General features: G+C 35.4%; 1 protein-coding gene across 1 annotated transcript in view; it reads right to left on the bottom strand.

Annotated features, from left to right (window-relative positions):
* The window catches only part of LOC142341116 (putative malate dehydrogenase 1B), a 61,292-nt gene that overhangs the window by 34,237 nt on the left and 11,703 nt on the right, over positions 1 to 15,352 (bottom strand). Inside the window, exons 3-6 of the mRNA XM_075392003.1 lie at positions 15,196 to 15,342; positions 9,338 to 9,494; positions 6,149 to 6,289; positions 4,011 to 4,211 (exon numbers count right to left, since the gene is read on the bottom strand). Coding sequence (XP_075248118.1) covers positions 4,011 to 4,211; positions 6,149 to 6,289; positions 9,338 to 9,494; positions 15,196 to 15,342 — 646 coding nt within the window. The remainder of the gene's footprint in view (positions 1 to 4,010; positions 4,212 to 6,148; positions 6,290 to 9,337; positions 9,495 to 15,195; positions 15,343 to 15,352) is intronic.

Raw genomic sequence — 15,352 nt, 5'->3', positions numbered from 1 at the left:
CAAGTTCTTGATAAACGTCGCAAACGAAAATCTTTCGAAGCCCGATCTGCCTTCACCTCAACCTCAACAGGTTTTGGGTTTACCGTGGAATGCGAGCACTGACGAGTACATCATTGAGAACAAGCTTTTCAAAAGGTTCCCCAATGATCAATTCACAACACGGAGGAAACTTTTGAAGTTCGTAGCTTCAATTTTTGATCCCCTTGGCGTTATAGCCCCTTTAACAATCAGGTTGAGGAAAATATTGCAAGTGGCTTGGAAAAAGGTCCACAATGAGACAAACCTCTGGACGTTTAGCAGTTCCCAGACTTTCTTCAATTCGAAAACGAACTGTCATCTTACCAGAAAATCAGCATTCCACGTGCTCTCTTCCGTAGAAACACGAAAATTCAGTCAACAGCTCTTCACACGTTCACAGACGCTTCAGAGTATGCTCTATCAGCAGTGTCTTATCTAAGAACTGAGTACGCTGATAAAACTGTTGATGTAGTGTTCATGATGGGCAACGCCAGAGTAGCTCCGATCAAGAGGATGACTATTCCAAACCTGGAGTTGCAAGCGGCAGTAAATGGAGCGCAATTAGCTCAGTTTATCAAAGAACAACAAGATTTGGAAATCGGAAGTTACTTTTTCTGGTCCGATAGTTACAGCTGTACTCCATTGGTTGAGAACTCGTTTTCGTTTCCGTTGCCAATAGACTAGCAGAGATTCTCGACGTCTCTTTGTGTCTCAATTGGCGCTAGATCGCTTCATCTGATAATCCCGCTGATTACGGTTCAAGAGGCTATAAGGTTCGACATATGAATGCAACTTCTCGTTGGTTGAGTGGACCATCATTTCTCCGCTCCGAAGAGACAGAATGGCATTGTCAAGATCTCTTGAAGCATCATCCACCTGTATTCTCAATACAGCCACTGTAAGCCCCTAAGCGGTCAACTGAAGGGTGTGTAATAGATATTACACGCTTTAGCAACTGGAATCGGTTGATAAGAGTGACAGCGTACTGCTTCTTTTTCCGCTACCTTTGCAAGAACCAAAGCAAACATTTAGCTCTCTCTCATCATATTTTTGCGTACAAGTATCTGATCCAGGTATCGCAGATTGAAAACTTTGCAGAGGAAAAATCTGCTCTACGTAAAGGTAATCATCAAGTTGTTTGGAAGTCCTTTGTCTGTATGTTGACAACAATGATCAGCTTCGGGGCAAGGCAATGGTTTTAGAAACTGCCCGACACGCAATCCATCTGGATGGTCTACACCCAATTATGAAGCTGCTCACTAACGATTTTAACATTATAACACTCACTCTGGAATTGAACAAACGCGCTGCCTCCTTATGCAATACTATTGGATTTTAAAATGCTGAGCTGTCGATAGACAGACAGTGCGCCAATGCACTCTTTGTCGGCGAATGGTACAGGAAATCCACCAACCTCAAATGTCTGATCTGCCATGCGAGCGGTTACCAAGTGATCACCACTTTGTCTTTGCGACGACAGGACTCGACTTCATAGGTCGGTTCCCCGTATCTCAATGCAACAGAGAAGCTACACGCTACGTACTTCTCTTCATCTGCTTGGTGGTAAGAGCAGTTCACTTGGAGATAGCAAAAACCATGTCTACAGATTCAACAATGAATTGCATCCGCAGATTCATTAGTCGCCGCGGAGAGCCAAGAAATTTTCTTTCCAACAACAGGAAATCGTGCGTCCGCTCTGGTTCGGAACTAAAGAAGGGTATCGAGGCACTAAGAGCATCAAATGAATTTGCCTCAAAACTCCATATTCATGATATTGAATTTGAATGGAAGTTAAATCCTCCTCTTGCACCTCATTTTGGTGGTATTTTGGTATGGTTAATTCAAGTGTTCGAATTGTCTTTGTACAAGGTCATTGGATCAAGAACACTAATACATGAAACTTTGTCTACCTTCACTTGCAAAATAGAATCTAACATGAACTCTCGTCCCCTCACAAACACTTCGAGTAACATTAATGATCCCCTTCCCCTAACACCAAATAATATTCTTTTGGGCAGACCCAATGTTAATTTTCCACCTGGCGTTTTTTCCGAGAGAAATATTACAATCTGAAAGTCTTGGAGAACTTCACAACACTTGGCCAAACATTTCTGGAACAGATATTTTATAGAGTATCTCCCAAACCAGCATAAACGTTCCAAATGAACTAAAGGTTGTCCCAAATTAAAGGTAGACGATCTTGTTTGGGTTTTAGAGGATTTCACGCCTCGAGGTCTCTGGAAACTGGCAAAAGTCATAGAAGTATATCCTGGTTCGGACCAAATTGTCAGATTCGTTAAACTAAAAACAGCTTTTGGTGAAAAAGTTCGCGCTGTTGTTAAATTAAGCGAAGTTCTAGCTGACTAATTTTTATCATTGATTCGAACACTAATACACAAGGTTGGCCTCTTTGTAAGTTCTGGTATCAGGAAAAAAAACAATTGTTCCATGACAGTTTGTACTCAAATTCTGCCTTTTCTGCGCGAGTAGAAAAATTTCCACATCGTAGCAACATGTTACTCCCCTCAGAACGTTCGGATAGCTATATTTTGACCTCCTCAATAAATTTTTCGAAATGTCTACCTAATTTTTTCGCGTTTATCGGTTTATTACGCTTTTTTAACCGCTTATTTTCCCGTACTTCGATTTATCTTTGCAAAAACGTTCATTGAAATCCGTAAATTTGTCTAGGTTGATTTTCATGCGTAACGTCAGTTATTCGTTTATCTCGAAATTTATTTCTTTGTTAATGGGTTACCAAGTTTGTATTTTTCAACCAGGAATCGTCTTCAATTTTATGGACTTACTTTACTATTCTTTGCAATCATTCAAAGGGGGCCGGCTATGTCATCAATACATCATTGATGCCCAATTCATTAGAGAACATCTATGCACTATTATGGATCTTCGCCCGAAACAGGCCTTCAATGCTTAAGAGAAGAAGTGACAAAACAAAAGGAATCAAAGAAAACAGTCGAAATTCAACACACAAAACTAGAAAAACAGAGCTGGTTTATTTATCTTAAACGCTTGTATCACCCATTATTAATTCAAATAAGCAAAATGATTTTCTGAGTATGCTTAAGGTGGTCAATGTGACAAAGGAGGACGAGACTTTAAAGAGAAGTGATTCCTCCATCATGGCAGATTTTTTAGCGTTTTCGTCGTTGGAGAATGTGCATCATAGTATCTAGTAACAGCCACTAAAACAATAAAAAGTGTTCTTCTGAAGTCAAACATTTCTAGATCGTTAAAGGTACGGTTCATTAGCATCCAATTTGCTCAGCGTGCGGTTTTTTACGATGTCACTTAAGCATTTTGATTTGAGAAAACTTACAAATTAGTTAACGTTCCAACGATAAAACAGTTATTCAAGGAAAGTCACGCTACGTTACAAAGTGAATTATGTGAAGAATGGTGACTGGTTGACGTAATTAGGATCTAAATGCTGTTTGATGATGAAAATGCTGTATGGTTAGGGAAAAAGAGGAAACGTTCAAGGATCAGTTGGTTCTGGCTGAGAGAAATGCCAGTTAGGTATAATTTTATGAGGAGTTGAATCTGTTTGAACCAATTTGACGCAGTCAAAAGGATAACCTTTGTGCAGAATTTCAAATGAGAAGACTAGCGAATAAAAGAACTTCTAAAAAGCAAAAACTATTTTGTAACCAGTGTTTTTGTTATTTTTATTAGTGTTCAGTTGAATTATCCGAAGCAGAACTCCAATGCAGTCTAGAGATCATTTTTTGGCGACAAAAGACGTTTAGGCATAGGCGGCAGCCAGTCTCCAACTAGACATTTTCTATCGGCAAATATGCATCATTCATTTTTTAGGCAATATAGGAAAATTCTACCAAAATTCTATTGCATGGTTAATAGTAGTTTTTTTAAAAAAAAAATCATACTTGACATTTTAGCTCTTTATGGTTAGTAAAGTTTCCTTTTTGGTCGCCAACCAAAACACGAATTGATAAAATGTGTATGTGATTTACCCAAAAGTGCCTTGGCAGTTTTCTCCTTGAAGTTGGCCATTCCAGCTATGTTGTGAGTGAGGAGAGTGGGTGCACAGGTGTCAATAAGGATAGAGGTTGCATAGTTAATAGGCACTCTGCCAGCCACTAACACTTTGCATGTTCGCTTTGCATTTGAACAGATCTGGGATCCAAGATACTCGAAGTGGGATTTCACTCGGGCTAAAAACAGATAAATTCCCGTTATGAGCCAGTGCCCCTACCTTCAAATAAAGTGGCGCTAATTTGCGGAATTTGGCGACAAAGGACACCGTAGAATTACTTATTAGTATAATCGTTTTTTTAAATCTCATCTCACACAGTAGGGCCATTTTTACGTATTAAGATACGTTTTGAGGATGATCAAAAATGGACCAAATGTTTCAATTTATTTGGCAGGGGCGCTGGCTCGCAATGCCAACTGTTTGAAAAGTATTACTTCTGACTATAGGCAAGACTATCAAACTAGCCGATAGGCAAGGGAAATAAATTTTCATAAAGTGTTTAATAGTTAACACAAAGCCCGGTCTCGACTCGGCTCACAAATTCCCGTCAGCACGGACAGGTAGAACAGCTCTACGAGACTGATAATTTTAATGGTCATTTTAGCAAAAATAAACCTACGGGGATATTATGGGTTCTGAATTCCACGGTCTGGAAACATGAACGGAGGCACGGAAATATGGACATGCTGAAACTGCACTAAACTTCTAAATTTTTTAGCACTTTTTGCAATTAAGTAAGATATTCGCGCGTTCAATGGTCCGTGTGTCCATATTTCCGTGCCTCCGTTCATGTTTTCAGACCGTGCAATTCAGAACGCATAACATCCCCGTTGGTTCATTTTGTTCTGGACATACCGACTTTTGGTGAGGGACCTTAGCCTGGTAATCACTACTTCCTCAATTGCTTGTTCTTTGTTTTTCAAGCGTTAGGATGCAATATGGAGTGTGGATATAGCGATGATTGAATAATTTCGACGTACTATAACGTCGGCTTGGCGATGGGACTTGATATGAAGTTATCAAAACCGAACGGCCAAAGATGATCAATCACAAGAAAACCATTCACGATTCTTTTAGGCTTCGCGTGATTACAAAGCATATTTGAGGTAATATGCTCTTCGTATTTTTGTTTGTTAAAATATAAATTACAAGGAGCGAATTATTCAGCGCTTAGCCATCAACAGAAACGTCTATATTGAATAGACGAATCTGAAAAACTAACACTTTCGCACGACTGCCATTTCTATTCTCGTCATTCTTAGCTAAAATACCAACATCAATTCCAGAGTCGAGGATTTACCCCGGAAATAACACGAAGATGAGTTGAAAAGTTTAAAATTAAGAGCTTTACACCATTCTCTCTTCGCTTATTAAGGGTGGAAAAAGTGTAAAAGTAAATAGCCAAAATAAGAAAAAGTTCTAAAATTTTTAAAAAAACGAATTAGAAGTTTAATAAAAAAAAGTGAAAAAAATAACAAAAATATATTTTGCACTCTACTAATTTCAAACCTTTCATTACACTGCTGATTCCTTTTTACACTTATTTTTATGCTTATTTTTAAACAATAATCTTACACTTTTCTCTTTTTATTAGCGGAGAACAAACGGTGGAAATTTGTCACACTTTTTCCGTTCTTTTTATATTTCCTCTTCCATAATTATGGTTCCAAAGGCATTAAAATTACTTAGTGTGAAAATGAATTGATAACCACATTTCATGTATGCTCCTTTGATTAAAACTAAGATCTGATCTTTGCATGCCTAGAATCATAAATCAAAACTCTTCCTTTTCAAATGCTCTGCTCTTCAGCATTTCATTCCGATGTTCATATTTTGTCCAAGTTAAACTCATTAAATTTTCGGCTTTTTAGGTTTTGTCCAAACCCATCAAAGCTGAGTATGTTTATTTGAAACATGCTATTGTCCATCTGAAGCTCAGATTCATTGAGAGCTCATTATCGCATAGACAGCTTCACGGAGACAGTAGCTCATCCTGGCTCAGCTTTACGAAGACCAGGAATCGAACCATCAACCATTGGCACGTGAATCGCACGCCTTACCTCTCGGCCATCAGTTCGCAAAATTTGATAATAAAAGAAGTCATGTTTAACTAACAGAGGTGATCATGTTTCCTGGCCACCTCGTTCTCAATTGCATCATCCTGGAATATGTCATCTAGCAGCACAATTACATCTGCTCCCTTGAAAGCTTCGGCCTCACTCGAGAAGAACTTGGACTCGCGACACAAACCGGAGGCTGGAACAAAAGTCAACTAATTCAGATGATAGATAATTCAGAGATCGATTGATTCAAATTCGTGAAAGAATATAGTAGCATGCACAGCACACTTGTAATGTTTTTCTCAAGCCAAAAATCAAAACTACAGGAATTGTTTTAAAAAAAGGCCCAGTGACATTACCCAATGTTTCTTTGCATATTTTCAGAGCTAATTGATATCGATACTAAGATTGACGTGAGAGCTTTTGGAGTAGTTGTGCGAGCTAATAAAATGTCAGAAGTTTGTAGTTTACACTTTAGTCGTTCAATACAATCCCACTCGTTCTAAACTCTATTCTAGATTTAAAAACGTATTTTGATTTTTTTAAAAAATTGGGCCTCCATGAGACTCTTACTCGAAAAGTAAACAACTTTCCAGAAATTTTATTTTTCAAACCCAGAAATTTAGGTATTGCTTTCAAAATGAATCGACAGCTCGCTTTCTGCCATGAAATTTATCTTATCTCATATTTTAGCAACGCAATTTGTGTAATTATGAATTCACCATGTTTATTAATTTTTGTTTTCTTTTATTTAGCGTTTAAGCTTTTAATTTAGCATTTAAAAGATAAATACAATATCCAAAACACAGGATATTTTTATCCACCTATCGATCGGCCGAAAAATTTATTTCATTGTATTTTTCTTGGGACTGTACGCTGTACTAAGCTAAGAAGGCATTGCAAAAACTTCTTCCTCCAATGAAATAAAATTTGGGTCTAAGTTAATTGAACTTTCAATATGTTCACAGCATTCAACTTTTAAGCGGTGAGAAGTTTGGCGAGAATTTCATATAGAATTTTTATATGTTAACATATAGGAGACTAACAGAGACGACGTTGTGCGTCCCACCAATAAAAATGTGCAGAATGAGGACAGACAAAACGAATGCCAAAAAACAAAAAAAAATTGTAAACTTTTTTCAACGCCATGAAAAACACCTTCTACTTACTCAAGTTCTATTTCCTGCATTGTGTCATGTCTCAGTGTGTCCACATTCCTAATTAGTTATAATGAGAGAGAACATCAAAAAGTCAACAAAGTCTATGCTTGTCACAAATTATTTTATACTTTTTTTCTTGAAAATTGTTTGTGGAACCAAAATTTATCAACCATATTTGTGAGAAAACAGTTCGATGCTAAAATCTTTTTAAAACGTCAGATTTTGTAGCTTTTCGCTTATTAGTTCAAATCAGGATATATCTTAAAAGAAAATTTCAATGAATTGTAGTAATCAAAACAACGAAAAAATTGTTACTTCAGGTGTCACAACTCTTTCAAATTTTTCCTGTCTCAATCAGTTAAAAAATCATCTAAACGTATTTTCTGTGAAACACAGCGCCTTTTCATAAAAGTATTTTGAAAATGTTCAAAAGTTGATCGGAATCAGCTAAATTTATCAACACAATTAGTGTTTGTCAGCATAATTTTCATTAAAGATTGCCATTTGAATGATTAATAGCTGCAATAATAGTTAAGTTGAGCTATTGTGATCCATTCGTTTGGTTTTTATACAACCAAAATGATTTTGACTGTATTGCGCACTGATTTTTCTAAAGATCTGTTTACATGTTTATCGAATTTCACTGGGCAATGAGAAATCAAATTAGAATGGTTTTCTTGGGCAAGACGGTGTAGTACAGAGAGCAAAACCATGAGTTGTTTTAAAGAGTGTTTTTCCTTGATGCATTTTCAAAAGGGTTGAGCAGTTGATGTCTGAGTAAATTTTGGGTTTCTGAGAGACTTTTTATGTTTGCAGCATTTTTAGTTCTATTTCTATTGTTATTGCTCTTATTTTCTTGCTCTTATATATTCTTTGAAGTGTAATGAAGACATTACACAAAATCTAATGGTCGTAGTTGCGTTTTTTGAATTCCTCAATGAGCGACTGTCAACTTTTTTGCCACCAGAATTCTTTCTTCCCCAAAAAAATCAGTGTTTTTTGTTTTTCTTACGCATTTGTACTTTTTGTTATCTTCTCAGTTAACGGTTTTAATGGCTGGTACCATTGGGTTTTAACGAAACAAAATTGATGCTGTTTAATGTTTTCAATTAATAGATACCGATTTTTTCTAACTCTGACTCTGTGTCTTTAAGACTTTGCAACTATGTTTAAATTAAATACATTTTTTTAATGCGACCAGAACTATTTTGATTGTATTGGTGCGCCAAATTTTTCTAAGATCTGCTCACAATTTTATTGCAAAAATTTATTAAATAAATTGACGTGCGTAGAGGTTAAAAAACGGGGAAAGAACCTTTATTAGAAGACAAAATAAACTGGTCTGGTGTTTTTTGTGGGGCCATATGCTCTGTTTACTATTTTTGTATTAAAAAAAGTCAAATGGGTAGTCGGGTTATCAGATTTTTCTTTTCTTTGCGTTGTAATTCGGAACCTGTCCTGCTGTTTTTTATTACGTAATCACAATTTGTGACGAATACCATACAACATCACACCCACTTCAAATCAGTGTTTGCTCATCCATTCTTTCAACTTTTTTCACTGCTTTGGATGCGTGACTTCATTTTTCACTCTTATTGGAGTTGGCTTTTGTTTATGCGACTGAAAAAATATTTGATCACACATAATTGTCATCACTCTAAAATTGAGTTTTGCTATTTTAGTTAGAAGAGTTGAGGTGAGTTGAGTTGAGGTCTTATTTTATTCTAAGTTAAGGTTATTTAAGGGGAGTATGAATCACGTACAAACATCATAGCAATTTGAATAAAAACTTTGTTTCAAATTTTTTAGGTCTCATTCTTTTCATACGTATTTAAAGACTATAGGTCTATGAAGCTATGAAAGCTATTTTCTGGAAATCTGTCAGCAATGTTTTTTTCACCGACCCAAGTTGAGCTTCCAGACATAAACGACCTCGGATCACACCATCATGGGTCTCTCGCGGATGGTAGATTCCATAAGGGCTATGGTCGCAAAACAGTCTTTGCAAAGGTCGTACAAAAGTCTGAAAAATGTCTGATCATGGGTGCCATGAGGATCCGAATAAATTCGACCAAGAGACTAACCAATGTCCTGTAATTCCATAACGACTCCCTGACCCATGGTTTGTTTGTCTTCCCTGTCCAATACTCTCACACTCACATCCTGACTGTGTCCAAAAGTGGCCCCACTCACCAAGTGGGGGTAGAGACAGGTGGCCACAGGGGAGGTACCCTCACTCACCTACACCATGCTACCGATATTCACTATCATCAACAATAAGCGTAACGTTTGCTGTTTTTAAATATACAAAAAAGCATTACTTCAAACGTCATCTATAGAGTCATTGATTACAATCAATGACTCTATAAATGACGTTGGAAGTAATGTTTTTTGTTGTAAATTGAAAACGGCAAACGGTACTGCAACCCTGGACAAAGGTGACGCGTGCAAATGAATTACTTATAGGGTAAAAAAATATATAAATCCTGCCATTGAACACGCTCAAAAACAGGCATCGTAAAAATTTTATTATTTTGAATTGTTAATTGTTATAAATTGTAGCCAATTTGTAGCAATATTGTATTATGAAATTGCAGCAAATTTGAACTAATTTCTCTTAATTTTTCAATTTCCACACACACTTATAACCCTAATCATAAAACTTGATCGCGAAAAATTTTTAAAAAAGACAGAATTAAGCAAATATACCCGCCGAGAAATCCAACATTTGCCATAAATTGCATCACTGGGATTATGTATATTCGTTATAGAGCGCAAATCGAAATCACACCATAATTTATGTCGCTATGGCCCAATGGTTTCCCAATCTAGGCCATTTCTTGTGTCTGCCGCACATTTTAAGCAATGATTATTAACCTTTAATTGTCGTTACATAAGTACTGTAACTTTAAGCAGTTGCTTTTTGAACAATGACGTAATTTTTACTAATCAAATTAAGTATTTTCTTTCAACTCTCATTTTCTCCATTGGGTTTTAGGTCTATTTCACTCTAACTCCTAGCTCTTTTTACTCAACCATGATCCAATCAGTTAACAACGCGCGGAATTAAGTAGAAATTTCTATACTTTGAGCAAAAACCATATCGGTTGCTTTTATCGACCAGAGATTAGCATTTTTCTGTCATTAGTCTCTCCATCTCTTCCAAAAGATAATCAGGAGGAGGAGGATGTGATAGAGGAGGGGATCATAGATAATCGGAGTCTACTGACGAACCCCACTTGACACCGAAAACAATGATTGGAACTAGTGACCTTTTCGACCAGCCAGATGTGTCGACCAATGAAAATTCAGCTGTCGGCTGAAATTTTCGATTATTTCGAACTAAACACTCTTGGGCTGTGTCCTTGGCAACCATTTAATTTTGATTAATTGACTATTTAACCTTTATTAATAGCCGCACAGCGATAGCTGGTTTTTTACGACTCGAAGAGGAGTATTGGTTTTCTCTCGGTCTTTTTTACAGGAAATAGATTTGTTCACGCGGCATCTTGAGCTAAAAGCGAAAGTGAGAAAAGTTGTCTCGGTGAACAAAATTTGGCCAAGCGAGAGAAGTTTTTTGATCATGCGCTGGGTTCAGTGAATGACTTTTTGACTTTGAAAAGTAGTTTTTGACCGTTTTTAGCCGTTTTCTCGTCTAAGTGGCCCAATTTTTTTGCTTTTAATTTGGTTGATTGTAGAAACAAATTTTATTCGATATTATAGTGAAATTTCAACCTCGGAAATTGATACCACAGTGTTTTGCAGAGCCTGAAAATGCGTTTCAAGTTGAAAATTGGCACATAATTCTTAATTTTTAGTTAATTTTTGGCTATTTTTTTATATTCAATTCTTCATTTTTGGATCTTTTAACCGCCTTTTTGTCAAAAATCAGTTTAAATGGCAACTTCTCTCTGATTATTCCTATACTCAACGCCTCTTTCTACCTCGATGTAATTTTGTTTAATAAAATTGTACGTTTGCTAATTCGGTTTTGGTATTTTTTGTCCGATTTTCGTCAGTTCTTCGTTTGTATTTTGGTTGTAATTGCTCGAAATATTTTTTTTGTGCAACATGAGGGACTTTAATTTCGTTTCAATAAAAATTCAATCATTTTTTGGCGTTAGGTTTTGAAAAAACAGTTAAAACTTTTTCATAAATGTAGTCTTAACTTAAAAGTTCTTTGATCATTTTTTTTTTGCAAAATGTTTCAAAGTTTCGTATTTGTGAATTCTGCTTTTTCCTATTTTTTGTTCTTTAGGAAGATAGATCTTTGTATCGGATGAATAGTTATCTTTTCTATGTCTTGACTGCTGAACAATGAAATGAATTCGTTTTTCTTGAATTTTTTAAATTGATTTTTAACTTTCAAAAACCAAGAATGTCTTTTTGTTACGGTGCTCCTTACATTGTGCCAATATTTACATTATAGTTAGCATCATTCTAGTTTTGTCCTGGCACCTACATTTATTTTCGGTATACTGATTTTTTAGTAGTAAAAAATGAATGATTTCAGCTTTTTCTCAGATTTTCGCCAATTCTTTGATTTGCAATTGATTTCAGTCAACTTATGGCAGTACTGAGAGTTTGATAGCAAGCTTTTCCAAAATGTCCACGACTGACTAATTTTTACAGCTTTCTTCCGGCCTTGGTATTAATTTAAACGATTTTTTGCTTTTGAATATTCTTCTGCTGCCTATGTCTTTTCTATGATCAATTTTATTTTTGATTTAGTATGAAATCAATTTGTCTAGTTTATATACAACAAGGAACAGGTGTCTGTTGTTTTTTGTCTTAATTGCAGTGATTAGAAATGTAATTATTATCTGTTTTCTGATTCTTAAATTTGAGCTTTCTTTTTTGAAAAGATTTAACTTAGTTTCTAAGATTATTATCTGCCGTTTCTTTTCGCGATCTTTTCCAGATTAGAATCAAGAATTAATTGAGGGCTATTGATAACCTTGTCAGCTTTTTCAGAATATCAGGTTTTTGACCACCTTAATTAGTTTGGATTTTTTAACGTAACCAATTTTTAGAGCAGACCTGGAAAGGTAGTGAATTAATGGTTTAATATAAAATTAAGTGGCTTTTAGGGTTGGAATTAGGGTTTTGTTAGTGAAATTCTGGCGCTCCGAGTTGCTTCCGGAATTCTTCCGGCTATGTTTTTTACTTCGTCGCTCGCAATTTTTGTTACGACCATATGACGTCACAACCACTTCAAATCTGCCTTTTGTTCATTCGTTCATGCAAAATCAACTAAAGTGCGTGTGTGACGTCATTTTTCGCTCTTAGTGGAGCGAATTTTTGTGTTCATTCGCGTGATTAAATTTTTGGTCACATTGACTTACTTCACCCACAAAAATGACTTCCTCACTTTGAAATTGATTTTTTTTAACTTTAAATCAAAGATATAAGGTCAAATGGGTGTGTGTCACTCTAAATGAAGGTTATTTGAGAGTAGCTAATAGAGGCAGCAAAAAATTGTACAGATTTTTAGTCAAAATATAACAAATCAGCATTCAATGAAAAAATGAATTTTATTGGTCTCTCTTTATTTAGTGATTTTTTTAGACTGCAGATCTACGAAGCTTTTGCGGCTCTTTTCTGACAATCCGCCAGCTATGTTTACTAATAGCCACACAGCAATAGCTGAGGCCATTATTGGCCTTCTCTTGGTTTTTACGACTCGAAGAGGAGTATTGTTTTCTTAAAGTTTTTTTTACCGGAAGTACTATTCGTTCAGACGATGTTTTGACCTAAAAGCAAAAGTGAGTAAAATTGTAGTGTGAACAAATTCTTTCAGAACAAGAGAAGTTTTTTTTAAATCATGCGCTGTGTTTTGCGATTGACTTGTTGACTTTGAACAGTAGTTTTTGATTGAATGCCACAAATAGATAACCGTTTTTAGAGGTTTTTTCGTCTAAGTGGCCCAGTTTTTTGCTTGTTATTTGGTTTTCAGAAGAAAAAATTTTTATTCGATGCCATTTTGAAATGTGAAACTCGAGAATTGATACCACAGTTTTCTGAATAGCCTGAAATTGCGTTTCAAGTTCAAAATTGGCTCATATTTCTTGATTCATTAGGTAATTTTTGGCTTTTTGTCTACTATTTCTACATTTTTGGATCGTTTAGCTGTCTTTTTGTCAAAAATCAGTTAAAATGTTAACTTTACTTTTATAATTCACATACTCAATGCTTCTTTCTACCTCGATGTAATTTTGTTTTATCAAATTATACAAATGCTAATCCGATTTTAGTAGTGTTTTGAGAATTTTTCTCAGTGTTTTGTTTGTATTTTGCTATTAATTACAAGAAAGACTTTTTATCCAACATGAGGGGCTTTAATTTTGTTTCAATAAAAATTCAATCATTTTTTGGCGCTAAGATTTTGAAAAACAGTCTCATTTTTTTCATAATTATAGTCTTAAAAGTTTTTTGATAATTTTTTTTAACAAAATTTTTCATTGTTTCGTATGTCTGAATTCTGCTTTTCTTTTTTGTCGTTCTGTTCAGGAGGATGGACTTTTGTCTCGGATGACTTGTTGTTTTTTCTATGCCTTAAATGCTGAACAATGAAATGTACTGGTTTTTCTTGATTTTTTAAATTTGATTTTTAACTTAAAAAAGAATTAGTATTTTTGTTACTGCTTTCTTTACCTTGTCTCCGTATTCTTCACATTCAAGGTTGTATCATTTTAATTTAGTTCTGGCACCCGCTTTTATATTCACTATATTCATTTTCTCAGTTGCAAAAAAAATTGAATGATTTTTAGGTTTTTCTTAGATGTTCGTCCTTTCTCTGATTTGCAATTGATTTAATTCAACATAAGGCAAAACTGGGACTTTGCTAGAAAAGATTTCCCAGCATTTTTATTTATTACCGTTCATTGCATTTTTATTCCAGGCTTGGTATTGTTTTTAATCGATTTTTTGCCTTTGAATATTATTCTGTTGCTTATGTCTTTCCTTTAATTTATTTTTTGAATTAGTGTGAAATCATGTTGTCTAGCATATATAAAAGGAAGAAGTGTGTGTTGTTTTGTATAAATTGCAGTGATTACAAATCTAATTGTTGTGGATCTCTCATTATTAAATTTGAACTTTTGCAAAATTTAACTTGGACTCTAATATTTTTATCTGCCGCTTGCTTTCACGATCTTTTTGAGATTAGAATCATAAATTCTCTGAGGACAATTGATAGCCCTGTCAGTTTTTTCAGCCTACCAATTTTTTGAGCCTATCAGTTTATGACCATCATATATTCGGGATTTTTCGACGTTACGAAATTTTTTCATTGATATAAAATTTTGCTGCACTTTGTTTCTCTTGGTGACAGTGGTTTAACCAATTTTCAGATCAGAACTGGGGAGTTAATGAGTGAAAGGTATAATACAAAAGAAAATGGCTTCAGCTTCTTCCTGAAATTTTGAAGGTTGGAGTCGCTTCCGGAATGCTTCCGGCTATGTTTTTTACTTCGTCGCTCGCAATTTTTGTTACGACCATATGACGTCACAACCACTTCAAATCTGCCTTTTGTTCATTCGTTCATGCAAAATCAACTGAAGTGCGTGTGTGACGTCATTTTTCGCTCTTAGTGGAGCGAATTTTTGTGTTCATTCGCGTGATTAAATTTTTGGTCACATTGACTTACTTCACCCACAAAAATGACTTCCTCACTTTGAAATTGATTTTTTTTAACTTTAAATCAAAGATATAAGGTCAAATGGGTGTGTGTCACTCTAAATGAAGGTTATTTGAGAGTAGCTAATAGAGGCAGCAAAAACGTATACAAGTTTTTATTCAAAAAATATCATATCAGCCTTTAATGAAAAGACGAATTTTTTGGTCTGTCTTTGTTACTGTTTTTTGAGACTGCAGATCTACGAAGCTATTGCGGCTATTTTCTGGCAATCTGCCAGCTATGTTATAAGAAATGTGTACGTACACAGCATATGAGTGGCTGTATATGTGCTATCCTCTGTCTCTCTTCCTCCATCTCTGTCTCCTTATAAGCTGCATTCTCTTTCGCTGCCTCCACTATCTCACTCGTTTTCAGGTTCAACTTCAGCCCATATGTCTGGTACACGTACTCCTAGATATAC

Source organism: Convolutriloba macropyga, chromosome 6 (assembly GCF_964194025.1).
Source record: "Convolutriloba macropyga chromosome 6, txConMacr16.3, whole genome shotgun sequence".
Classification (NCBI taxonomy): domain Eukaryota; kingdom Metazoa; phylum Xenacoelomorpha; order Acoela; family Convolutidae; genus Convolutriloba; species Convolutriloba macropyga.
The sequence above is the reverse complement of the archived record's forward strand: the minus strand, read 5'-3'. Positions and strand labels throughout refer to the sequence as shown.